At 34.6% G+C, this 27,640-nt stretch overlaps 1 protein-coding gene across 1 annotated transcript; it reads right to left on the bottom strand.

The window, feature by feature from the left end:
• Positions 1–240: 240 nt before the first annotated feature.
• Positions 241–26,113, bottom strand: C5 (complement C5). The gene is made up of 41 exons (XM_010173558.2): positions 26,049–26,113; positions 24,835–25,027; positions 23,923–24,085; positions 23,429–23,499; positions 22,734–22,825; positions 21,794–21,876; positions 21,216–21,306; positions 20,802–20,907; positions 19,937–20,063; positions 19,481–19,596; positions 19,063–19,263; positions 18,266–18,469; positions 17,571–17,780; positions 17,238–17,387; positions 16,221–16,350; positions 15,857–15,922; positions 15,076–15,276; positions 14,326–14,416; positions 13,821–13,897; positions 13,062–13,201; positions 12,184–12,405; positions 11,547–11,607; positions 10,804–10,893; positions 10,322–10,534; positions 10,096–10,171; positions 9,099–9,258; positions 8,538–8,633; positions 8,073–8,244; positions 7,446–7,651; positions 6,517–6,669; positions 6,092–6,154; positions 5,187–5,268; positions 4,612–4,663; positions 3,718–3,820; positions 3,257–3,331; positions 3,055–3,160; positions 2,770–2,856; positions 2,313–2,402; positions 1,717–1,800; positions 755–893; positions 241–370 (listed from the first exon to the last, which is right to left on the bottom strand). The coding sequence occupies exons 1-41, from the start codon at positions 26,111–26,113 to the stop codon at positions 241–243; spliced, it is 5,037 nt and encodes a 1,678-aa protein (XP_010171860.2).
• Positions 26,114–27,640: the final 1,527 nt, after the last annotated feature.

Here is a 27,640-nt window from a genome sequence, read left to right as displayed (position 1 = left end):
TCTGACTTAAAATATCTTTGCAGTATTCTGAATTATTTCCCCATCCAAGCTTAAAAATCATACTTTGAACATCAGGATGTTCTAAGAACATGGCTATCAAATAGAAGCAAAGATAATTTTTAAGATGAACTATTAATGAATGTTAAAGTTCACCAGAGAAATACTAAACAGGTGAGGATTTTAATTTTTATATATATGAGATTTGATTTATATTTTTAATTTAAAAATTCTCCAAGTAAATCAACAGCCACTGATGATGAGATCTTCAGCAAAATCTTCCATTGTATTTAAAAACTCCTGACAAAATGTACATGCTGTATTCGAAGGCCACCACTCAATCCAAGTACTGGAGTCCAAAGGGTACTGGAATCTAAGAAGACAACAGAAAACGATCATTTGCAGCTAAGATTTGGGGAGGAAAATGTCAAACAGAAAAAAAATGACAATATGAAATTGTTTGCTTTGTGTTCACAATCCTGTTTTAAATGGATCTAAGAAGACAACAGAAAACGATCATTTGCTGCTAAGATTTGGGGAGGAAAATGTCAAACAAAAAAAATGACAATATGAAATTGCTTTGTGTTCACAATCCTGTTTTAAATGTATACATCTGAAAACACAGTGTGTAACTATTGGTTGAATACTCAAAAAAATAAATCAGTTCTATGATACAGATTTATTGCACACAAACACTGTCCACCTCACAGCACATTACAGATTAACTCTCTGCATATTCTGATGGCAAGTTACTTACTTGAAATTGTAACCAACGCTTATCTTTAAGGCTTCTTTTCCCATGATCAAATACTGCTCTCCTGGGCTCAGTTCAACATCTGCACAGGTCTTCTTTTTAACAAAAGTTATTTCATTATTTTTTTGAGCGAAAGTCTGCCCTGAAGTAGAATGTCAAGAATTGGAAAATTTTACAAGAAGAATTTCCAGTCTCTCATCTATTAGATAGCAAACAGCAAAATGTTCTACAGTACAGCACAGCCAAGGGATCTATTTGCCAGTAGTTACATAACAGGAAAATTTGATGAAATAAAACATGCTTCTTGTAAAAGATTTTTATATTTAATCTGAATGGAAAATAAGCCTTCTGCATATTAAATAGTTTTACATTATAGAATTTATAAGGGTATATTGGGTGCTTAAACTCAGAGGAAAAATGAGTGAATATCAGTTTCAGTTCTGCAGGACCTACGAGCAGCTACCTCTCCCACAGGTAAGCTAGTGAGTGCCCAAGAACATCCTAAATGCCCTTCTCCCAAAAGCAGAAACATGCCCAACCTACAAAAATCTGAGAAAAGTTAAGGCAGAAAATATCCTTGTGTACCTCCCCACTTCAGTCACTGGATATACAGTAAGGGAGGGCATTCTGTGGAATGAATGAGACATTTAAACAGCTCACAACTGTATTAATTGATTATGCAATACGCTCAACTTGCTTTGTCACATAAAGGACGTTTAACTAATTACAGTTTAGGTTTGTTAAACAACAGCTATAATACAGAACAGTTGTTTAAAAACACCAAATAAAGACTGCTGTTCTTGGGGCACAAAAAGAATTCTCAAAGGCTGTGTCTGAGACTACGGTTTTCTGCTCTTATGAAATAACTAGATTTGACTGATGATTTTTGTCAGCTCCTTCAGTGGTCTCAACTCAACAGCTTTTACTGCGAATAAATTATTAAATGGATTAAGAATTGGCCACACCTCTTTTATAGAGATCCAGAAGAGTCGCAGAATACTTTACAAAATAACCTTCTTCACTGCGAGACAGGACGTTCACTTTATAAACTGCAGAACAACACAAACCAAACTTTGTTATTCCTTGTTCCTGCAGTATATACTAGATATCTTGCAGATGCTCAGATGGGGAATAAAGTGTCCCTTTACTAATTTCTGGGAAAGGGATGGTTATAGCTATACATTGTAGGGCTAAGAAACATTAACAAGTTCTACCCATGCTCTCATCTGATGCCCCACAACTTCCTCTGACCCCAAAGCCACATGATCATGTTAGAATGGTACCAAGCAAGACAAACACAGTGCTTATTAGCAGAAGTCATCAGATCAGGTTCACTGGTGCACTAACCCTGGTTACATGACTTTTATTCAGCAGAGGGTATGGGCAGCACTTACTCTTCTCTGCTCCAATATGTCACTTCCATATACTGTATCCCACTGTCAAGCCCACTGAATTTTAATCACTAAAGAACGAATTGGAACAAAATGTTTTGCAGCAGTAATAAACAAGTAAACATTTCAGTCAGAGCATTGGAAATAGGCAATGACAATTCAAATATTACCATATGCAATATCACTCTGGCATGCAGCTTCCCTCCTGGTATCAGCAGTTATTGACCGATCTAGTCTCTCTTGTACTTTACTGCACTCAGCTACATTGAGAAAGAAAAAAGTCAGTGTTAAGGCAAATTCATCACATGTCCTCAAATAAAACGTCATGGACATCTTTCTACTTGTTTGGGATAATCTACTGTAACTGAGAAACACCATAACTACATATTTAATATATATATAATATTTAAAATACAAAATAACATCTGAAATTAGTCCAGTCAGACATCCATGATCATACTACACACAGTTTGTTTTGGTTTGTTTTTTTAAAATATAAAATTTGGAGATGGCAACAGCTGTGTCCTTATGAAGACTTTTTTCCTTGTATTCAGTGTGGTTTTGTCCAAAGCACTACACTGCACTTTCCCACCAAGTGAAATAGGAAAATATCTTTTAAAAGTTTACCTTCCATGCATTTGCATTCATCTCCTTCACACAATCTCACAAGTTTTTCATTTCCATAGGGGTTATAAAATATAGTGCACCTTTTATCTAGAAAATGCAAAAAGAAGTAATAAATACATATAGAAAATCCACGTCCAAGAAGCAAGCACAAACTTTGGGAGTCAAAAGTTACCTAAGCTTTAAATAACATGGATTAAAAAGCTGTTGAAGAAAGGAAAATGTAGTCTTTAAGGAGAAATAAAGAGTTAAAAGACAAACATGAATTTGAAGACATGGAACACATACCTGGTGCATGATATTCATACACGGTGAATGTGGCAGGATTTAGCATTCCAACCTGGAAAAGCTGACTTATTCGGAACTCAACACAGAGAAAATTATTAGCTGGCACCTATTTAAAAGACACATGAATTAAGGAGCTCTAGAGGAAACAAAATTATTCCAAAGACTCAAAGTAGTGCTTACAATTATGGAAAGGGTAACATACAGAGTCTATCTGCAGAATAACGTGTCCATCTTTTATCTCATAATCTGCTATCAACTGATCAACTCCACTTGCAAGCTGTAGGGAAGAAAACCAGAGAAAAATCTTTTATGCAAGTTAAAGATTTTTGGATGGTCTTGAAGGCTTTGTAATCAGTAGCTTTAACATAATTCTGAGGTGCAAAAAAGCCCCTTATTTTAGGGTTGCCTATTCATAATGCTCATACTCTCAGTTGATTTTTTTGGTTCAAACTTGAACTAGATGCCTAGCTTCTGACTCTATAAAAAATCCATAATCTAGATTTAGGTAGATTATTCTCAATAGTATTGGAAGTGTTTAGAAGCAATGAGGATATAATGATATAAATCTGCACTACTACTCTAACAGAAAAAGATGAAGAACAGTAAATATTATAATTCTATCAAAAAAACTTCAGTAAAAGAAAAAAGTTCTCCAATACTTACAATAGATAAATCTTCTGTATTTGCTTCCAATCCACTAACCAAACCTATGTCCATCACAGCATGAGCAGACCCTGACTGCGGCTCTCTCTCGCCAGGCCTGTACCTAAAATAGATTAAAAATAATATGAGTTAAACATAACTGAAATTAAAAACAAATCTTCAAATGTGAACCCAGAAAAACCTAAGGAAAATTCTACCAATATTTAGACCACAGTAAACCCATACTGAAGCAAAATAGTCCAGATGAATCATTTCAGATTTATGCCAGTATTGTGTATAAAGAGGCTTTCTTATGTTCCAGGAGAACCCATATATATATAGATATCTAGATATCTATATAGATAGATACCCATATATATAGATATCTATATAGATATATATCTATAGATATCTATCTATCTATGTATATATATAAAAGAAAAACTCCCACCCAAAGAGATCATGACCTTTGGCTCTAATTCTGTTTACACACATGTACAAAAGACAAGAAACAGGAAGAAAAGTGGATCAGAAGACCAGGTGCAATTATTAACAAAAACCTTTTAATCTCTTAAAAAAAAAGAGAGAAATTTGATATAAATATCTTAGTTAATATAATATTAAAACAATAACTAAGAAAACCCAAAATATCAGAAAGCCTTTGTAACATTCTTAGATTAATTTCATAATGCATATGTAGACCCACAGTGCACTGGCTTTGCACTGCTCCAACTCCTCAACATGTCAGCAGGGAATTCCACTTCACAAGGAGGAGCATCGAATGTTAGGGAATCCAGGACATTTAGAACCAGTATTTAGTTAAATGAAACCTTTAAATGCAAAATATTGGTTGGGGAAATAAAATAAATAAATAAAAATCAGTCACCAATCAAAAATCCCATCAGCTGTACTTACTTTGCACAAGCCTCTAAGCGCCCAAGCGGCTCACCATCTTCTTTTATGTAACCTTTTCATATCAAGTAGAGTCACATAAGTAATTTTATAACTCTTCAGAAGCAGCAATACAAAATTCTCATAAAGCACTTTCATAACTGAAAGATAATTCTTTAAATTGGTTTGGTGGCTATTTTTATAGGAACTCATTGTCTAGCCACAAACAAGTAACATTATACTTCTTTTAATGTTCAGGCGAAGTGACAGCTTTAATGCTTCATGTAGTTTATTGTGTACTTATGTTATTAAAACTACTTCATGGCAAAAAGCTCAGAATGTTGTTATATATCCTGTTGGAACAGTAAAAATGCACCTCAGAAATACTTTAAAAATGAATTCTAGTCACAAAAAGGCAATAGTTTCAAGGGCTAAAAAGGCTTCTAGCAATTTCTTTTCCAGTTTTGCATATAGAAAGTGGCAGAATTTTTTACAGTTTCATTCTTAAGAAACAATTTGTTTAAAAAAATAAGGTCTTTTTTCCTCCCTCCTTTGCACTGACCTGAGTAGTAATATTTAAAACCATATTAACCATTTACCATCATCTCTCTTTGGAACAATCTTCAACTCAAAGCTACATGATGCTTCAGAAGTACCGATTGTATTATATACGGTCCTCACCTACACAGGTACAAATAAATTAGTCAAAACAGAAACAACAAGCAATCCTCAAAAGAGGCATAAAACTGAAAACCCATAACATGGAGAATATAATACCAGTAAAAACAAGGCTGTACAGCATGATTAGTTTTGATGGACTTACAGCAGAGGAAATAAATGATCAGCCGAGAAAGAAATGGGGAATTCTTGAGCAAAACAACCACTCTTGCTGGTTTTATTTACAAGACTAAGAACACTATCCAAATAACTTATGATATTTTATGAATATTAATACTAGTACACAAGAATATGTGAATTTCAGATGTTATTAATAAAGTTTGATGCTAGAAGAGGCTATAAAATGTCAGAAGAAAATATATCATGGCAACAGCCTAATAATTTAAAAGAGAAAAATTACTCCTTTAAAAAGTGCAAGAAAACAGTTTCTCAATGACACAGCTTAATACACTAAGAGCAAACACCAGAATAACAGAGAATTAAGCAATTTCTCAGAATTGATCACTAAGTTGGGTCTTTCCTGTTTGGCTGTCTAAGCAGAGACAGTAACAATTGATGAGCATTAAAACGAAGTTGATCGTCTATTTAGATTTATGGAACAGAAAACCTCTGATGAAAAGGAAGAAACTTTACAACTTCTCTCTCATTAGCCAAAAGTCATGCAATGGCTCGGACCTAATCTAAAATATGGCCCTAATGACATCCATCACTTCAGTCGAAAGGTAAGGGCAGCAAAGGAAGAGTTGGAGAAATTTCAGTTTCTTTTTCAACGTTGATATTAACAAACCAGAGATTCCATTTAAAAAAAAATTGGTTGCATGCTTACATTTACTGTAGCTATGCCAGTGCTGCTTCCAGTGCTCACATATATGTCATCATCCAGAGGTACCTAAAGGATTGATGTTAAATTAGAAGTTGTGAGTTAATAATAAAGATAGTGCTATTAGCAACAATTTAAGTCAAACAATCTGCTTGTCTTTTCTACACTTTAAATAAATATTAAGGCCTGATACTACAAACAGATTCTACCAAAAAACCCCACTTAACAGGAACAGAGGTAATAAACAAATTAATATTCAAATGCATTAAATTTAGCACATAAGCAAAGTCCTTATATATTTGCTATGTCAAATTACCACCAGTTTATTAAAAGAAAAAGCTATTTAGTAGCAATTTCAAAGTTCAAATAATTATTTAACAAGTTTCTAAGAATTCTGCTTTCACTTTTCAAAAGTGATGCAATTCACTCACCGTCATAGTTCTTCCCACGAAATTATCTTCTGTCAGTTTGAAGAGATTCAGGTCTCCATGGTTTTTGTATGCTACCTTAACATTCATGTCCAAATTGAGCCGTTTGACAAGAAGGGAATATTCAGTCAAGGCCTCAAGGGCATTAATTGTGTCCTGCCAGAAATTGATTACAAAGAATTAATCCCAGAAATTAAAAAGAAGTTAAAATGTATTACAAAGCAATTTATTTTCTGCCACTTAAACATGATTACAAATCATGGTAACCATGACTAGTTAAACAGCAGTGTCTCAGCAGTACACTTAACATGGTGGTAACATATTTAACACTATAATCATAGACATATTTGTGCAATTTAAAGAAATGCATAAAAGTACTAAAAAGGAAACAAGCAAGTGGCAAGAAACAAACACAGCACTCAGTTTCTTCATAGATTTTTAATATATTTTTAAAAGGGAGGTTGCATAAATTGGAATATTCTATATAGTAGGAATGGTTGATAGCGTATTAGAAATCTGGCAACTTTCACTTGACTTTTAGTCTATTCATGCAGAGTAACACATTTTTTACAACCATAACAATGCATACCTTCTTACACTGCACTCCATTTGTGTGGAAAACAAGAAGAAACATGATGTTGTGAAATGAAATACAAAAAAAATTGGCAAAACAATTTTCCTTCTATGATTTTTTCATTCAGCAGATCTGAAGTCAGTGGAATCAGCTTGCAAATGTCTATTTATAACAGACTTCCTGAAAAGAAGTCATATTTCCCAGAGACAAATAACAACATGGCAAGAGAGTCATTTGATACTAATCCCATACATCAGACATCAAAGTTGTCAATGTGGTCATCTAATGATATTACCCTCTTAAGATGTCTCAGATTTTGATACTTGAAGAACAAGAACAAAATTTTTTCGAAGCTCACCTGAGTTGAATAAAATCCTCCACCATATCTTTGTTCTTCAGATAACCATTTGATGATTGGATTAGCGTAGTTTTTGTCCCCTCTTAGCAAAGTGGTAAGCAAGGCATATGCAGTAGTTTCAACCATCTGTGCAGTAACAGAGCTGGGAGTGTGTTGGTCTTGTGCTTTGAAAGTATCTTTCCAAAAACGATAAATAGGAGGGTCACCTACAAGAGTATAAAAGCAAGGGTTGGGATTGAAACATGGCACTGGCTATCACCAGACTACACAAGGTGAACTACTGCCCGCTCAGGTCAAGCGGACAAGGAGGAACTCGCCCTGCATTTAGCAGAGTATTAAGTTATGCTTCTACACTAGCAAGTCTGGTGTTCATACTGGAAACTGGTGATAAACAGACCCAATGCCAAGCATACCACTAATGAAACTGCACTGTTGAAAAGCTGAAAGCAGGGTTCAATCCAGCAAAAATACCAGGCCACACAAGACTAAAAAATCACTTATGCCAAAGCCAGCATCACTGAAATTCACTCTCTAAGTAGTGCCATCACATTAGAGAATTTAAAACTACTAAAAGAACAGCCTACCTGAGAGCCAGCTACAGTACAGGCTGAGAGAATTTAATAATACCTATGACAGATGCTTCCTTCTTCAGTGCAGAGAAAGCCGATCGGGCAGAGTGATGGTTCAAATCCACAAGAGCTAAAGCATACGAGGCTATTGCCATAGTAAAGGGGCTTTGAGCAGACTGCACATTTTTCATCAAATAATCTCCTGCTTTATTTTTAGCATCATGGATTTTCTGAAAAGATGAACAGGCCACAGCTTACACCATTAGACTTCTTTTTAAAGAAACACATCTATCAAGACGACACAAGTATATATAGTATCTTCTACAATGTATCTTGTAATAAAGTGATCCAAAATTTCATTATTGTTTTACTGCTTTTGAAAGACAAAGACTAACAAAGTAAATAAATCTTGATCTTTGAAACTGAAAAAAGCCTCTTGATTTCTTTGAACAAATGTTAAAGAAAATTGAAGAAATTAAAATACCAGAACATGACTGCTGGCAGAAATAAAAATAGTATTTACCTGAGTAGGACATATTTTAATTGATTTTTCAATTCCAATAACAGAAAATGCTGTGAGGTACAAAGATTTTTCTTTAGCTTCTCTAGGTAATGTACCCTACAAAATAAAAGATGTAAATACAAATAAATAGAGACAACAGTTAATTTAAATAAATAGAACTTGTTAAAATTTAAGGGAGGAAACAAAAGGAAATTCCTGTAAGAAATACCAGTTTGGTTTAACCTGAAAATACTCTTTTACAAATAAGCTATTATATTCAAAAAAGATACAAAATCATATAAGTTATTGGCAAGCCAGGCTATTACACTGTAAAACCAACCTACATAATTTTTTTCAAAACATCTAAAGTGGCAAGCAGCTACTTCCAGTGGGAAGACACAAAGGTTTGCAAGATTATGCTGTTCTTTAAGTTAACTTAGAAAAATGCAAATTTAGCAAAATTGTATTGAATAGGCTCTCTGGTAAAATGCAGCTCAAAATACTTTGCATTCCTAAAACACGTTACCTCCCGCTGACTTCAGCTTTTACTGCATACACACAGAAAACATTTGGTTTTCATACCTGTAGTTTCACTGGTTGGTAGTTTGAAAATTCACTGAATGACCCATCTGGCATTTGACAGTTATCAATCAACCACAGAAGTGAATTGCAAACAGAAATTTGATCAAGATTTATATATTGATTAACTTGTCCAAGTATCCTTAAAGCAAAAGCTGTCAACCTGACAAAGAAATCAAACAGATGATGGATTAGCAGATACTATCATATTGCCAGAGGGTAGACACAAATTTGCACTATTTATGATTTAAATATGCCACACACACAGTTCAAAGAAATATTGCAGATGAATTTTAAACTTAACAATTTTAAACTAGGATCAAATTCTGTGTTTCAGGATATGAACTCATTACATCCCCAAAAGACTACTTTTCTTATGTACAGAATTTAAGGAAGATGCTTTTGACGCATCTTATTCCTTCCTTCTATAAGCCAACTGCATTTGCCATCATGAAAGGCAAGACAGTAACCATGCACTTTGCCTGGTTTGCAATGGCAAATTCTGTTTGCCATAAACACTACTATCCCTGTTTGATAGCCCTCAAACATCATATTTGTGTGAACAAAAGGTAGGACTCTTTTGCTCTTGCTCATGTTCCTGCTCTTAGCTTTCCTTCTTCAAAGCTGGGGTGCAACCTTTGCCTGAGCTAATGATTCTGCAGGAAACCAAGGTCTACTACACACTCCTTTTGTAAAATTCCAGGCCCAAAGAAGATGTTTCAGAACTGAGTAAAGTCCTATAAATCATCTCAGGCACATCTACTCCTAACCACTGGCCCAACTTGGCTGCAATGGTGTGAACTATGGACACAAATAAAAGATTTAGCAAGTGAAAACAAGGAAAAGTTGTAAGCACCATTTAAATCTACCATCAAGCTCACCTCTCATGCTTGAGAGAAAGTATCACTCTAAAAATTATTTATAATATATTTATATTTATATGAACAGAGTTAAACAAGCCTTTTCCATCCATTCTCATCAAAAGACCTTTTTAACTCACCATGTGCTAGCTTGCCCATTCTTCCACATGCTGTACGAGAAGTCAGAATTTCTGAATGACAAGATGCTTACAATTCCTGAAGGATATATTAAGGCAGAAAATAAGTTATGAAAACAGATTTATATTAAAACTGCATTTGCTCATTTAGATATATTGTCTTTCTCATTCAGCAAAGTTCATGCACCTCTACAACTCTGAAGCAAGACAAGAAGTTATATTTTGCTACCTTCTTTCATCTTCCTCCTCATTTGAGTTCTTGAAGTTAAGGTTTCAGGACCCAGTACATTCCAACTATTGGACTCTTCCAAGTAGTGAAACACATAAAACACCGGGGCAATACTCATAAACTCTGCCTCTGCACTGCCCTTTGGCAGGTTAGTAAGAACACCAAGACCACTAGGGCTGAGGATTGTGGCAATCACTTCACCCATAAGATGGCCTGTGGAAAGGAAAAAAACAAAATTTATTTAAATGAGATCATGAAAGTAAATCCAAGGGCAGAACCTGACTGATACTTCTAAGGAATCGTTCTATATGAAGTATTTAAAATCCTACACAAAAAAGTGATAAGCAAAGTCTTTTCTCAAAAGAAGGAGAACCTAGGAATAAATTCAGCCAAATTTAAAGAAAGGAATATGAAATAGGAGAAAAAGGACATACATACTGAAAGTACATACACAGTAGATTAGAAGTTTCAATTCAATTTACCTTTTACACTGACATTTCTATCAATTTTTGTTTTAGGGACCAGATTCGGTGGGATTTTGTATCGAAATTCTTGTCGTCTCTTGATTGAACCTAGAATTGAAAATGCATATTGTCATCCTGCACAATCTAAAACAACAGACAATTCAGATGTAATAACCAGATTTAGAGGTTACAACTATCTGAGAAATCAGCAACAAAAATACCTGTAACATAAAAACCAGAAATATGCCCAAATGCACATGCAAATAACATCAACCTTTGAAAAAGGACAGATGACAACACTTCAATATTTCCTTCACCTTTTTTGTCAAGAACAAAATCTGACCTGGACCTAAACTTCATGGTTTCAGATGCATCTCTATTTCAATGGGAACATATTCTGTTTTCATTAATAAAGCACCTGCTAAGTGGTTTTCAAGTACACTGGGAAAATCTTAGCATTGTATCATAGTAAAAGATACATATAAAGGATCCTTCAAGAAATTATTCCAAGTTTGTGTTTTGGGGGGGTTTTTGTTTGTTTGTTGGTTTGGGTCTTTTTGGTTGTGTTTTTTTGAAAGACTAGCTATTTTGAGATGGATTTGTTAGTCAATGAAAGGACAGGAAATCCTTGGAAGGGAGATATGAAAAATATTTCAGGAATAAGAAATGACAGTATTTTCACATTACAGAAAACTTGGTCGTTATGCATCAGGAATATTTAAAAAAACCCCAAAGTAAAGACATATGATCAATTCTCTTACCATAAATACCCTGTGGATCCAAAGTGAAACCTGCATGAACTTCTTTCTTAATGCCTTCTGACTGAAATCATTAAGAGGACAGAAGTAGAAAGTGAAAACGCTTTTACTTAATCAAATATATTAGCTGAAACAACAGTTTAAAACCATAGTATTTTTGCCTTCTACATCCTTCTCTGTAGCTGAGTTTTACTTAACCGTTCTACGTCAATTCTACAAACATTTAAGGTAGTGTTCTACCTCCCAAAATTACTGAGAAAATTTAACAAAAGATTTAAATAAAAGGTTAGGAAACTATAAAATTACAAAAAAGTATATTGCAATGAAGCATGCTTAAGCAATTGAAAATGCAAATGAAGTAACTTAGAATCCAGTATTCTCCTTGCTTACTAAATTATAATCTAGCTATTGATCTAATCTTTCTGACAACTTTTATGTGCAAGGTTTAAAAACGTGTGTACTCAAACAGTCATGCACTTTATCAATTGATTTCAATTCTATCATGTGATATTTTGTTTTGGATTCTGATATTATTAAAAGAAATCAATATTTATATATTGTTTTAATATCTTTTTATTTCTTGTGACTGAATCAATACGAAAACCAAAAAAAACTACACACATTTGAATTTTTTCCTTACCATTACGCGTAAGGTTTTAACTACAGTTTCACTGTTCCTGGCTGTCAGCAGTGTGAAGTTGACAGTGTGAAGACCTATTTCCAAAGGGAGTATTCTGAATGTAACTGGTGACGAAGAACCACCATCTAGATTTTTAAAGTTACAATTGCGTATCCTCGATCCAGCCGTTGCAGAATCTCCAAAGGAACAGATTCCATCTCCAGCTGCTATTGTAACGCAGAACTGAAATGTTGAATGATTTTATATGTTTCAATTCCATAACAGGCACAACACCAGAGAAATATTAGAGCCACTGAAATACTGTAGTAAGCACTCTGTTACTGTTTTCTCCTTACAATGAGCAAGTGTTTCTAAATTTGGAATCACTATCACTTGCACTAGAGACACACTAACAAGTGTTCATTAGCAACACCAGGGAATCACTATACGAGGCTTCATACATACACACACCTTTGCATACCTGAATTTTTTCAATAATAATTTTGCACTTCTGTTTAAACATAATTCCTTAAAAACAGTCCTTATTTATTAAATTCCTAGACAAAGCAATCTGTGAGATCTGGAGCAAGTCATTTGAAAAATCCCATCGCTTTTTGACACTATGTTCAAACAACTGGAATAGAAAAATTGTATTTTAACTTTCATGAGGCAAAGCTGGTAGGCAAGAGCACAACATTGTAATCAGTGAAATGGCTAGAAATGAAACAATTAATGATGGGATTTCATTGCTACATAGTTTTGTAGAGCACACAAACACTAGCTGAAGGACTGGAGAAATCCGATCCAGGGATCTGTTTATACTGGACACTTGCAAGGGAAATGCTTTTGTAGTTTATTATGTTAATCTTTCCATAGAACTCACTAATACCACAAATTACCTTAATTGCAGAATCTCGATGGTTATAAACTGATCCTTTTAACTCGATTTGTTCTCCTCGCACCACAGAATAAGGAACATAAACGCTCAGGAAGATATCTTTTACAACTTGCATTTCCAACGGTGCAGCAACACATATACCTAAGAGAATTAAAAACACAAAAGCAGATTATCTTATCCACCCTTCTGATAAAAAAGTTTGAGAAAGTTTTCACATACTTGCCACCTTTACTGATGACTTATCTTTCAATATGTACTTTTATATTGTCAAAGCTATTTTAAAAGTAACCAGACTCTTGCTTCCCTTTACAAGTTGCTGTCTCCCACTCTCCACACATCCTTGCTGACATACTGGTCCTTTGGGCTGCTTCTTCCCAAAGCAAGAAGATTTTCTGTTTGGACTACCAAATCTATTGGAAAATTCATTTCTTCCTCTCCTCAAACCCCCAAGCTATTGATAGCAGGACGCTGTAAAGTTGTGCCAGGGAAAAGTCACTCACTATTTGTTTTTATATTCTTCTTAGCCATTTCTCATGGTCAAACATAAGACAGGCTTTGTTTTCTCAGCCACTTATATTCATAACAAGAAATGAAATTATTTCCTTTCCCTAAAATATATATTTTTATGTTTTCCTGTTTATCAACCATAAAATTAACATATGGGAGCATACGTGTCAACTGCAATGACAGGTTCTGCAAAATCCAAACAGAAAAGCCCCCTAATTCTTCAGCTACAATCTAATTAGGTTGCAGAACTTACCTTTATCAGAAATGCCAACACCTTGTACTTCCCAGGTAGTCAGCGAGTCAGGCAAGGTGACAGACAGAGTCTTTGACCTGTGTTTCAAAGTGTCAGTGCATTTATACATTATAAATAGCCATGTGTTAACATCAACACAAAGACAGTACGTGCCCAGAGCAGCTCCTGTGTCTAAGAGAGACTTGGGCAAGACGAGATGCGAGAGCATATTTAGAAGACAGGACTCCTGGCTCTTTGTTGGAATAAACTTGGTTTTAGCTGACTTTACAGAAGCTGCTGTTCAGCAAGGTCACAAGTGAAAGGAAAAGTGATTCAACAATCTGGGCACCAGACAGCATAACTTGCATGGAGGAAAACATGGCAGGAACAGTTTGTATAAGGCTGCATTTTAGCACACATCTCAGGTACAACCAAGGCCACCCAGCTTACCTCAGTTTTATCATTTACTTTCTATAAAATTGGTGACTAAGTCAAATGTTGGCAATTGATTTAAGAAACATAGTACCTTGCAGAAACTTGATGAACTTCCCATAACCAGCTCTCTGGGAAGTAGCTACGAACTTCTGCATCATCCAGTTCCAAGAATGACTCAAAATCTGACAAACATAAACAAAGCAAGTAAAAAAAAAAAAAAAAACAAACCCCAAAACACAACCCAAACCAACAAACCACCTGCCAACAGCCTCCCACCAAAGGCTTCAAAATCATTACCTTTTTCTTTTGTGATACTGTATTTTGCTTACTTGCCTCAGGTTAGTCCTGATACAAGCAAAAAGGTATCTGAACATCTTCAATCAAAAGTCTGTGTTCATCCCACCTCATCTATTTACACATGTGAACACCTGTCCAATATCCAGACAGATTAACTTGTTAACAAGAAATTATAGGGAGAGAATGGGAGACAAGAAATGCCACATTCCCACTGGACATCCTGAGATGTTACCCATCAGCTGTTTTGGGCCTGGGCAAAGGTTTCAAATTAAGTATCACCTTCACAGGTGACAGTGCTCTCTATTGCAGTTCTGTCTGTTCTAAATATGGGGGAATAGAATACAGCTCTTAACAAAATAAAGAGCTGCTCTTCTATCCATCTTTAGGGATATACAACCAGTGGTAAAATTCTTTCTGGAATAACCCTGACAGGTAATAGAGGTGGGTTAATAGATTAACAAAGCTATAGCCTCTATATCTACCCATGTTCTGCTGGAAGTGTTTTACTGCATGTCCACAGACGAGTTAAAGCTCTCGTACTCACGCATTCTTGCCAATATCAGGAGCTTATTAGGCTCTTCCTCCCGCAATTTGTTTGCAAATTCACAGCAGTCTCTGAATGCAGAAATGCACCTTTCATTTCTGCGAACTCGCTGAGCTCTATCACTGCAAGTCTCGGTGACTGGATATGCTGTCACTCCATCCATGCAACACTTTTTAATCATTGGATGTATATATTGGGATGCTGAAATAATAATAAAATAATTCCCTTCTTGAGATGAAGTTGAGGTTTCAAATGCATCATAATTCATTATATTGAATGTGTTTTTAAAACTTGCAGAATTTCATTGAAGGTACAGATTTGAGGATGAGCATAAACTTGTCATTATTAAAAGCTAGAGACACACACTTAATCACTACTTTCTGAATTTAAAATATAAATTAGATAAGAGGAGTTTTATTATATTCTAAGATTTAACAAAGGTTCTTCGGACAGGCTTGGTCTCTGGCAGGTGGTCACTGGGAAAGACTGCCATATGGTAGTACTGGGAGTTTTCAGGCTATGGCTCCTCAGAAAAAAAGAAAGATCTTAAACATATGCTGTATTTTCAATGTGTACTTAAATCCTGCCAACTTCAAATTTGGCACATGACTAAGAGCCTTTATAAATGGGGTCCTCTCTAAAGTTATATTCCATATTTGTCTGTCTCTCTCTCCACTACATTAAGTTAATAATATCTAAAAGTAGTAAGCAAACACTCAGATTCTTGATTTCTAATGGATGCAATTTTTAAAATATAATTATATACTTTTTTTTTTCACACCTTTTTTGAGTATCTTCTCCTTGAATTCAGAACGTTTGGTTCTTAAAACTTCATTGCAAGTTTCATCTGTTCAAAAAATAAATCAGTAAGTACAGAAGATATGACCTTCTTTGTAACAGCATAGCCCACTTAAAAATAATTCCAGAAAATAACATTCAAAATTTGGGAGATTTTTTCTGTTTACTATTTTAATTACATAAAAGAATTTTCATTTCAGTTAGAATAATTGATCCACAAGTCACATTTTTCTCTCAAAAAATCATTAGTATATGCAATCCCTATTAGTTTAATGACCTTCCAGCATAATAACTAAGAGTCACCATAGAATATTTCAGAAAAGAAAATCCACAACAAAGGAATATACCTGCTTCAGTTGAGTCATCAGCATTTGCATTAGTTAAAAACGTAAGCCCAGCCATTCGGAACACATCAATGTTGTTCCGTCCTCCTCCAGCACCACACCCAAGGTCACCCTTTTCCAAATGCAGCATTATCTGAGGAGAAATGCAGCATATATCACAGGTGAATGAGGCAGTTAGATTTGCAGAAAGGCCACTTGTCTGGAAGATGTCCTCCCAACATAGAGAAGAATGCCATTTAGTGATACCTGATCTAATCCAAGTACCAGCACCAACACAGCCATTTCCTTGGAGCCCACAGCAGAGTTAGAGTCACGAAGACGAATCAAGGTGGAATGCTTCACTAATGTGTTTGTAACAATTCTGATACTCAGACCAGCTTGTTTAAAACCAATTCAATAGTGCTATAAATTAGATTCAAACAAGTTTGGTGCAAAAGTATCCCCCTGTTCTTCTCCTATATATTTTTTATATAAATAGATATGTTCTGAAGTATGAGAAAACCACCATGTTTTATCATAGGAATGGAATTCTTTCAGTGACAGATGATATGTAGGTTTTACTTCCATACACGTGTATTAAAAATTCTACAGGGACTGAAAACCTCTATAATGTACTGAACATAACAGCATTTGCCATATCATTCTACCAGTATGCCTTAAAAATGTAACCTGAAAAAGATTACAGGAAGAACTAAGAAGGAGAATGTAGGTTCCATGCCAATTTGATCATGGAGCTCTCTAACACTGCAACTTATTTTTTTGCCAAGTCTGAAGGGTTCTGATGAGACAGTTCAGATCTGCCTTTAAAACCACAATTTACTTCTACTGGAAATCAAAATATTGTAAACTAATTCTTTTTATAATTTTGAACTGTCAGATTTAAGACAGTAATTTTTATTCTGGATTGAATTGCTCTTCTCTGTATTTTCAGATTTACTGAATGCATGACACATAGTAGCTATCTGGGTATGAACATGAAACAAATAGCAACTTGTTTTTCTTTTGTGGCTGCTACTTAACTTTTTCCATTGCTCTCTTGCCTGTTCCTGTGACTCCATATACTGCCTTGTCAATAGACGACAAAGCAACAAAGGAATTGAACTGTGTTTTCATGTTAAGCGACACAACTTCTGCTGGATTCAGTATCTTTTTGCTTGATTGCAGCTTAATCTGTAAATGAAAAACAAGCATTGGTAATTTTAAAAGCACATTGTTCTTTAAAAGCACATAAATGCACCTGAATGCAGACACTTTAATTGAGGAAGCGTTAAAGAACATGTGTAATTCCAAAATAAAATCTGACCATTAAACAAATGCACACTCAGAAATTTTAGTGCCTATTTTGCTACTCACATTAAGATTATTCCCACACTTCTGTTCCACATTCAGCCAGACTGAATCAGCTACTAACTCAGCAGTTTCTTCTCCCATGACTGTGTAGTACACAAGAAGACGTGCTGAAGGAACCATTTCTTGGGTTATCTGAAAAGTTAGATGTTCGTATTCCAAATCCTGAACTCTGTTCTGAGTTCCAAAGCTCACTATCTTCCCCCTTGACATGATCTATAATAGAAAAAAATGATGGAAAATAAAAAAAGTCAAATTTCCCATTTAGTATGTTTCTTACATATAATAACTACTTGCATTTAGATACAATCCAACACATGCAAAAATGCATTTGGGACCAGGGGGTCTAGTTCAAGGGAAGGCAGCTCTCTCTTTCAGCCCCTAAAAAAAAAGGGCTGTCTCTGCACATCTTTCCCTTCCTCTCTTTTAATTCCCAGAATAGCTCTTGAGACTAGCACTACTTGTTCTTAATCCCAGTCTATGTCAGATGAGAATTCAAAACAATGGAGACTTAATATATAATTTAAACATGAGACTGTTAATTTTTTTACTGTAAGACTGACAGATTGTGTACAGAAGGAGCAGTGGTCTGAGCTGCACGTCTTCTGTGCTGAAGATAGTTCTTGATTGTTGAGGTTTTTCGTCTATGAACAGATATTAAATCACAATTCAGTATTTTATGTGGAACATCTGTTACTTACCAAATAGCTGTAGTGGTGTATTTTATGAATATAGGGACTATGTGGATACACAATAACATTTATGAAATCCCCTACTTGTAGTATTTTGTGGTTTGAAGCCCAGTCAATATATAAATAACTCTGACTTGATGATGAATAAGCTTTTGCTTCATAGGTTTTACTTGCTTGGTTTTCATCTGAAAGATGTGGATCTGCAGTTTTTACCTGAAAAGATTAAATGTTTGAAAAAATTTTTAGTAAAGAAGAAAGCAAAAACTGTGTGTCCTGACTTCTCAATAGCTTAAGAACAGAATTATACTTAACAAATAAATACAATATTAAAAGCATTCTGTAACATATTATTCAGAGATTAATAAAATTAAAGCCAACTCAAGGCTTTAGAATTTTCTTTAATAAAAGATCTATAAATATCAAGTCAAATATAAAATGGTAGTGTAGAAACACATACATAAACAAACAGAGCAGAAAAGATTCACGATATGCCTCCCTGCATGGTGAGGGAAGCGCTCTCAGAGATGCTTTTTCACACAAGTAATTTAGATTTTTTTGTTTAATAATTATTATAAAATAAATAGGTGACAAATTAGGATATTTGGTTTCAGAATAATTTAATATAGAATTTAATAGAGAAGTAATGTTTGACTATAGCACTCACATTTCATAACTGATTATTCTTAACAGTCTCTAAGTTTATAAACTACTAACTTTTGAGTATAAAATCTTCCCAGTGTTGTACATTTGCGAAAGCACAGAATTAAACCCTTGAAGAAATAAATTAATGGAATGATTTAACTCACTTGAAACTCCAGTGTTTTGCTGTCAGCTGGGATATTAACAACAAACAAAGCAGTTCCATCGGTTGTGCTTGTTTTTCTTCTCCCAGATTCTGAACCTGCGGATATCAGCTCAGTCTCATCCATGTGCTCACTAAATGATTTTGCAGTGATGGTTACAGGGACATTTCCAACGAAGTGATCCACTGTATCTTTCACCTGCACCTGTTCAGCAGAACAGACAACACTTCTCATATCAATGGTGACATTTGTCAAGGAGAAAACTTTCAAGCTGCTAAGTTTCTTCTACAATAGCAAGTTAAGAAAAAAATGTAAAAGGTTAATGGAATTTAAAAGCATGTTAAGACCTACAGAAAAGAGCAAGTTTTGCATTATGGGTTTTCAGTTGTAATGTGCAACAATAATGCTCACGTTAACTAACCTTAATGAAGAATGGAAGTCCAGGCTTCACAAAGAGAGGAGTAGCAATCAAACTCAATGTGTAAGGAGATACAGCAAATTTAACTCCAGCAAATTCTGCTTCACCACTCAGGCCACCTACACAAAATATGATTCCCCTTTTAATAATCACATCCTAGATCCTGTGTTTTCTCTACTTGCCTTCAAAGGGCAGCACAACCTGGCTGTTCTAGAGAAGTCTTTGCATCTAAAGAGTCAACTCCTAGCACTGTTGTGAATACAAATAGCCAAAAAATAAAGTTTAATCCCTAAGCTCTTTTACAGTGAGGGATGGGCTCTTCTTCCTTCTAAGTTTTTGGGAAAAGGATTTCTGAATACTAAAGGAAGTCTGATACTAGAAAACAACATAATTTTGTTTTCTAGTTCTGTTTACATTTGCAGATACTTAAAAAAAAAAATCTATTAAAAAGCAACTTACCCGAAGACTCCAACACTGATGCCACAATATATAAATATGACCCATCCAATTCTTCTAGACTTTGAAACCCTATAGAACTCACTGCCTCCTTACTGTTAAAATTTATCTCAGCCACTCCATTTTCAATCTGGAAATTAAATATAAACCATTACTTTATAGCCAATAATTTAGAAATAATATATAGACAAACTATATGCAAATGCTAATTTCAGCATGTTTCTGTTCAGTGTCTGTTTTCAGAGGGAATCAAAGGTGGGGATGTTTTAATGAAGAAAACTTCTTTAATCCCTAAAATTATTGAGAATTGATCAAGCAATGGCACATATTGCAAAGTCTGCATGCAGGCCCAACAAGAGGTAGGACCAATACTGAGATATCTTCACTAAATGAGGAAAGACAATGTGTTTTATCATTCCTCAATGACTAAATCAAAAAGGCCAGACTAAATGAGGGAGGGATAACTGGTGGAGAACAGATGCCCCATAATACATCAATATAATTTTGATCTTTTTGCCTCCTATCACGATTTGGTGTTACTACATTGATCCTATATTTGATTTCTTTCATTTATTCTGTAATAGATAGCATAAAAGTTATTTCATAGAAATTTCAACTACACAGTTTGCTCAAGCGAGTAATAGAACCAGATTGAAATGACATTGTCTCAGATGCTTCCACTGTAAAGTGCATTTCTATGGCCCCCATGATAGGAATACACAGGAAAAGCTGACACTGAATAGCTGTCGATGCAAACTGGAAGTTGGAACCCATTCTTACCAAATTTAATGGGAAAATTTCAGTGGAATTGGATTTGTCCTGGACTAATCATATGAAATCTACACAAACTAGGCTTACTTCTTCTTACCCTAGTTACATGCATTGCATGAGGCATCATTCTTTTTCCAGATTCTTCAATTATTCCAAAACGAAGAAAAACATCAGCACTTGCAAGCCTTTTATTATAAAAATAGCTGAGAACAAAACAATATAAATGCTTTTAAGATTACTTTCATGGCTGCAAGAAAGCATTCACTTTTGAAGCAGAGTAATTTCCTAAGCAAGAGAAAGAAAACAAATGTCTGTGTAGCTTTAAACATTATGTTTAAAACTAATCACTTTAAGAATTTCAAAAAGGGTCACTTAGTTGTCTTACAGAGCAGAAAGGACTGTGGTGATAGGGCTTCTTGAGGAAATAAAAGAGGAAACTTCTGAACATGGGAGAATCATTCTTCAGGTAAAAGAAGAGGAGATATTTAGTAATCAAAGCCAAATTCCTTACCTAGCTTTCACAACAATCCTGAAGTTCTCAAATTTATCAGAACTAATAAAGCTACTTTCTGGCTCTATGATGACGGAAAAGCTTGGCATTGCTGGAAATTGAGTAGAAAATAAAGCCACTTAGACATGTTTTTATACATTAAGCCATAGGTGAAAGACACCTCTGTATAGCCAAAGAATCATGCTGGTTTCAAGCCATCTGAATTACAATATTATAGCCCCAAAATACAGCTGTCAGCCTGTCCACAGTGAAGCACATGTTATAAAGCTTAAGTTATCTGCAGTTGCCCTAGCTCCACATTTTGCATCGGTGCAACTATGTCAAGATGATGCAGAACACTAAAGAATAACTCTAGTTAGAGGTGAGTTGTACTAACACAGCCTTACACCAATTTGACTGATTAGCCTGAACTGAGATTGCCAGTTGGCATTACACTGTATCCCACCGCTGGGTATAAGTGGGTCAATGTCACCTCAGGCATTTCTGCACTTTCTTCCTCTGTGTTGTATGGCCATCCTCTATAAATCTCCCTGAAAAAACATATAAAAATGAAGGTTCACAGTATGGGCACACCTTACCATATTCCTTAACTTCAAATTTGGCAACAGCTGATGTTAAGAAATTCTTCTTATACTTGGCTTCAATCTTCCAAATTCCATACCTATGAAATGGTAATAATCATTTTTTAAGATGAAAACTGATGTCAAAGACAAAAATTAATATTACTACTTAATAACTGCAATTTACAGAATAATTTATAGAAAATCAATTCCTACAATCCTTCAGCTGTATGGCACCATGCTAGAAATCATGCAAGTCTGCTGTTAACAGGTACTCAGTTTCAAGAAGGATACAAAATTAATTTTTACTCAGATTGAAACTATTGCTAATTTCATAATGAAAAGTAAATTGGTCAAAATTAATCTTTTCAAGCACCTGAGAGCATCCCTCTGCCAACTCAGTGAATCTTCAGCACCCTCTCAAGACTGAAAGGAGAACTGAAGAGACACTTATTTCGTATGCTGCTGCTACTGGAAAAATGCTGGTGATTTGTATGAATGTATGTATGAAACACAAAGGTTTCTCCTCCTTGAAATCAACACATCTTTGACATCCTTTCTATCTCTACAATAGAAAGCTTTAGTTTCTATTAATCTTCCTTTTTAACTGAGTGTGACAAACCTACTGCTGTTCTTTCACTTTTATCACCAGCATTTTCAGCCCCTACATCTCCTCATTTTCTCTCGTTGCAGTAAGCATATGCCATCTATTTGAAAACACAAAGACTAAGCATCCCACTTGGCTTCAGGAGACAAATGTTAGTTTGGAAGCCAACTGAAAAGAAGAATACTTGCTCCTAAGTTCCTGATTTATACCACGCTTACACACTGTGTGAAAGGTTAGAAAGCCCAAGTTTCAAGTCATGCACACTCTGTGTATCAAGCAAAAGACACTCTGACAGTTTTTAAGAAAAGGCAGTATTATGTTAATAATTCTCAAATCATTAAATAAAACTACTTAGGATTAGGAGGAATCTTGAAGTCAGGAAAAGAAACTATTCCAGTAAAATCTTCTTCTTCTATAATATCCACTTTGACTCCTTCAGGATCCTTTATAACAGGAAAGAATGAGCAGTTACAGATTATTCTTATAGAAGGAAATTCTTCGTTCTGGGATTTCAGTGGGAGCCTGGCCATAATGTATTTTTCTAAGAGTTTTTCCCATTTCACAGTATGAAAACACATTTTTAGAAACAACTCAGACTGAAATTCTGAGAAAACATTTTACTGTGGTTCCAACAATTAAAAGATGTTACGACACAATACTTAAAATTGCTGAAAAGTTACTGTGATAACAAGTCTATTGTTAAAGGCTAAAAATTATAGTAGACACTAATTATTTTTATATCTTACATTGAATAAACAACAGTATGAGAACTATATATTAAAATTCCCTTAAAAATCTTTTCCCTAGATATTAAAGATAATTTTTTTTTCTTTTTTTCCATTTCTTAACAACTTCAGATCTGGGACTGGAAAACTGCTCTCCAACTGTGCAAAGTCATTTTTAGATCTTTTAAAACATGTCTGGCTACCTGCAAAAACATCTGACAGCTTTATTAAATATTGATTGCAATACTGACTTACCATCTAACTACATTTATTATTTTTGTTATCTACAGAATATTAATACTAAATTCAATTACAACTTACCACAAAAGTCAGGACAGTTTCTCGCCGAGCTGGCCGCAGTTCTTCATTCAGAGAGTACACCCTGACTTTAACTGGAAGAATTATTACAATATATCTCAAAGTCATAGCATTAGAGAGATTTTGATATCATTTTTTACCATCACAAGCCTAACGTACCATTTTGTAGGAAGAGAGCCCAATCTACACAAAACCACCGATTCAGTCATCACTTCACAAATATTTTTAATATATTCCCAGTAAAATCTTTCTTTCACTTTTTGTGCCACAGATTAGTCATTTAGGACGTAGAGGGCAGGGACTGAGAGGATACTGGAAGAAGTGATTCATTTCTACACTACGATCAGAGGTAAAAATATTATTCTGCTGATTAAGAAATTAAATAACAGCCGATACAATACAACATAACCAAGAGCTTAATGGATATTTAAACCCCAATTCCTTGGCAAAGCCAACAGACTTTAAAAAATTAAATAACAGCCAAGACAAATATTTACCTGACTGATCAGGAGTATAAACTGGTTTGTCTGTATGAATAAAAAGAAACCCATTCTCATAGGAAATTGGCATTTTTTTTAATCTCGTAAAATGTGGAGAAACAGCTTCCAAATACACATACTTGACTGAATTATCTGTTCTTGGTAAATCTGCTGGTTGAAGCTGAGGGAGATGAAATAAAGATTTTTAAGGAATATTAAAACATTTCTCAGTATTTTTTCCTACATTATTTTTTTGTTGAGAAGAGTATCTGAATAGTAATTACTACCCTGTTGTTAATTATCGTTAAATAAAAACATCAACACCTACGAGGGCTTATTCTTGCCCACATCACAGATGACAGTCTGGAATATTAAATTATAAATAGCTATTTTGATTTTTTGCATTTGATTTATGTTCAGAACTAGTAAAACCTTCTCGGTTATCAGCTTTGGTAAAAAATCTGTTCAGTTTCCTGCAAACTTTGCTTCAAGCAAATTAGTTAAACAAAGCTTTATGGTGAAATCTGGGCCCCTTTGGAGCTTGTCACTGACAAACAAGACCAAGTCTTGAACCTCAGTTTAGTTACCTTTTTGGCTTACTCTGAACTCTCAGCTGACGTATCTTGTCCACATTCAACGCTTCTGCATTCTCTCCCTTTTTATTTTTTAAAGTTATATGACTATCATAATGTTGCTAAAATAGCTTGATTGTATGTTTAACTTCAGTGTCACTCCTTTACACTCATTTTATCCAATGCAATTTCAATTTCAGACAAACTAAAATGAAATAAACTCTATGTGGTAAACTGAGAAATCAGGGTGTTAGGTTTCCCTTCCCAGTTTAAACAATAGAAAACTTACCATATGTTTTTAACACTTATAACTAAACGCAACAATAAAAACCCTGCAAGAAAAGTCTGAATTCCTTACTGTTACAATTATAGCATCTTGGAATTTGTTGGCTGGAGTTAAAGAAATACGGGCAGAAGAATAAACAGTAAGCTTATCTGGGAAGCTTCTTAAGGCAATATTGACTGGAAATTCCTTCTCATAACCAAAAGCTTGAACTACGACTTTCTCAGATGCCCCAACTCGGAAGATCTTTGGTGCTGTAAGGACATATCTGTATATGGCATATAAAACAATAAAAAGGTCATGGAACTTCTTTGAATGGAATAACGGAATTTCTTTGATTTCTTACTTCTGTTTGTAATTCACTTACATACAAGGCTGTGAAAGCAAACAAGACAATCAGGCTGAGTTATTCTAAGACACTGGTTAAAAATAGCAGAGCCCCAGTCAGAATAATTTTATTAAAACTGTCGTGTAACATCACCAAATAACAGCACAAGATCACTTTATGGGTTTGATTTTGCAGACACACAAAAGCATGTCTCCTAAAACAGCTATTTCCCTGGAAACAATGACTCCTTTTGCCAAATTAAATCCTGAAATGCTAATCTTCCAAATAGTACACTTGGGTGCTTTTCCCACCAGTAAAGTTCTTACTGAAATAAATGGGGCAACTTACAGTAAAGGCCAACATGAATAAATTCGTGCAGGATTACTCTGATTTCTTCAGTACTTTATAAACTAAAGTAGGCATCATTCCACAAAAGCACAAGGCAGGCTTTAGTACCTGACCACAATGCATCTAAAATACATATGAAGTGCCAGTGAACAAAACATTTGATAGATGTGCAGTCTTTTTTTTTTCCTGAAATGCCAAAAGCACTTAGATTGGCTGCTTTCTATACACCACTGTTAACAGATACGAGAATCAAAAACCCACCACTAAGTACAATAGTAAAATACACATTTAAGTAAGAGCTTTCATCAAACCTGTAGCAAAGTATCTGTCTTCAGGCACTTCTTACTTCTCAACTTTTTTTGCACATTTATCTCAGGGCACACAAGGAGATGACTCTCCCTCTTTCTTTGGCAGCAAATACAGTAATTCCAGAACCATCAGTCTTTTTTTTCTAGCATGAGTCCCACATACAGCAATGAGAATTGGGTGAAAACACACCAGTTTGGATAGCGCCTTTTACATTGGCTTTACTTAAATTCTACATCTATTTATCTAAAATAGCATATAACAATCAAGTAACATTTCCAGTAAATCCTATGTTTGCTTTACTTACGTTTTCTCTTGGCTAAAAGTTGTTCCAGAAAGCAGCAAAACAAAAAAATATATTAAAACAGTCATAACGTCTACGATAACAAACAGCAAACCATAGATGTTAAATGATTCTGGATTAAACTCTGTTTGGCTTCTGCTGTAGATGGACAGAAATGCCATCAACACATATCACTCATAGTTAATAATTAATTGCAGATCATGTTTTACTAAAACATTATTGCCCCATCCCAAGGAAGAATGAACAACTAAACCTGGGAACTTTTTAATTTAGGATTTCAATTTTTGAGTACATGCAGAACAATCCTATGTCAGTACTAACTTTCCCTCTGATAACTACATTAAAAAAAAAAAAAAATCACTTTCAGAGATAGCAAAAAACCCCAACAAACAAAAAACTAGATTCAGTTTGTCCTTCAAAAAATAAGTTTTATTTAAATCAAAGTGATTTTGAATTTGTGTCTGAAGAAAAAAAAAGCATTTGAATTATAGCAAACATAACGCACTGATACGCTTAGACCACAAGTTTCCATTATTTTGTTTCAAAATAACTCTTCACTTGCAAGTTTCTTTTAGTCATTTGTATTCCTGATGATGCCAACTTTCTGGGTACTTCCATTACAAATAAAACTGCAATATGAAAACATCAGGGCACAATATACCTACAACATGTACTATTTTAAACAGCAATTGCAAATAAGAAAAAAACCCATTGGTGACAAAACCTTTGCACGCCCGATATCTAAGTACAGGACCTCAACAAGGAAGTTTATGAAAAGTTAAACTAAAGTTGGGCAATATTTAAACAAATACTGTAGTCAAACTTTACGGGAAAGACATTCACAAAACTATTTCTGATCAACAGAAAATTAAATTACAAGGCCAACTTGGGCTTCTCGACAGCGGTAATAAGCTACAAGGGAAGATACATATCAAATAAAATAGTACAAAAATTAGGGTGCTTAATATTATTAAAAATAATATCCGAAATACCTATTACTAAATAGCAAACAATGCAAATTCATACAGCAAGTCAAGGTGGGTGGCATGTAAGCCATAAGGCACAAACAGTAAAGAGCATTGGAAAACACTTAAAAATTCTAACAATACCCTGAAATAATATTTTAAAAATCAAATTATGCCCCTTCCCTACATTCTTTTTCAGATACAGTTTACCGATTTTTCAACTGTATTATTTCACACCTGGTTGCATCTATTCCAAACTAACACAGCCCAAATGCATTACAAGAGATTTACTTAAATATTGCTGTGAAAATGGTGACAATTTAGGCCTACTATAGTGAGTTTATCATAACCAAACGTGGTAACTCCAACACTAGATACAATATCCCAGAGTAAAACCCATCTACATACCATTTTACACTGGTAGACTAATATGGGATAGATATACATATATATATATATGTATATATACAAATTAAATACAGCACAGACAATTAAAAAAAACCCCAAAAAACACAACAAAAACAAGCAAAACGGCTATCACCAGCGCAGGCTTTGTTATTTATGCAGTGACTGGGTCTTTAATTAGAACAAAGCCCCTCAGAACCCTCCCTTACGGCAGCGGAGCAGCCG

This window comes from Antrostomus carolinensis, unplaced genomic scaffold, assembly GCF_000700745.2.
Source record: "Antrostomus carolinensis isolate BGI_N321 unplaced genomic scaffold, ASM70074v2 scaffold19948, whole genome shotgun sequence".
Taxonomy (NCBI): domain Eukaryota; kingdom Metazoa; phylum Chordata; class Aves; order Caprimulgiformes; family Caprimulgidae; genus Antrostomus; species Antrostomus carolinensis.
Note: the sequence above shows the minus strand (reverse complement) of the source record. Positions and strands in the feature narration are given on the sequence as shown.

Excerpts from the sequence above, each read along its gene's own strand:
- C5 (XM_010173558.2), bottom strand. The coding sequence starts at position 26,113 with ATGACTGTTTTAATATATTTTTTTGTTTTGCTGCTTTCTGGAACAACT. Across the intron at positions 15,923-16,220 it reads TGATGACTCAACTGAAGCAG|ATGAAACTTGCAATGAAGTT; the intron begins GTATATTCCTTT and ends TTTTTTGAACAG. Across the intron at positions 10,535-10,803 it reads TAGAAATGTCAGTGTAAAAG|GCCATCTTATGGGTGAAGTG; the intron begins GTAAATTGAATT and ends TCCTTTCCACAG.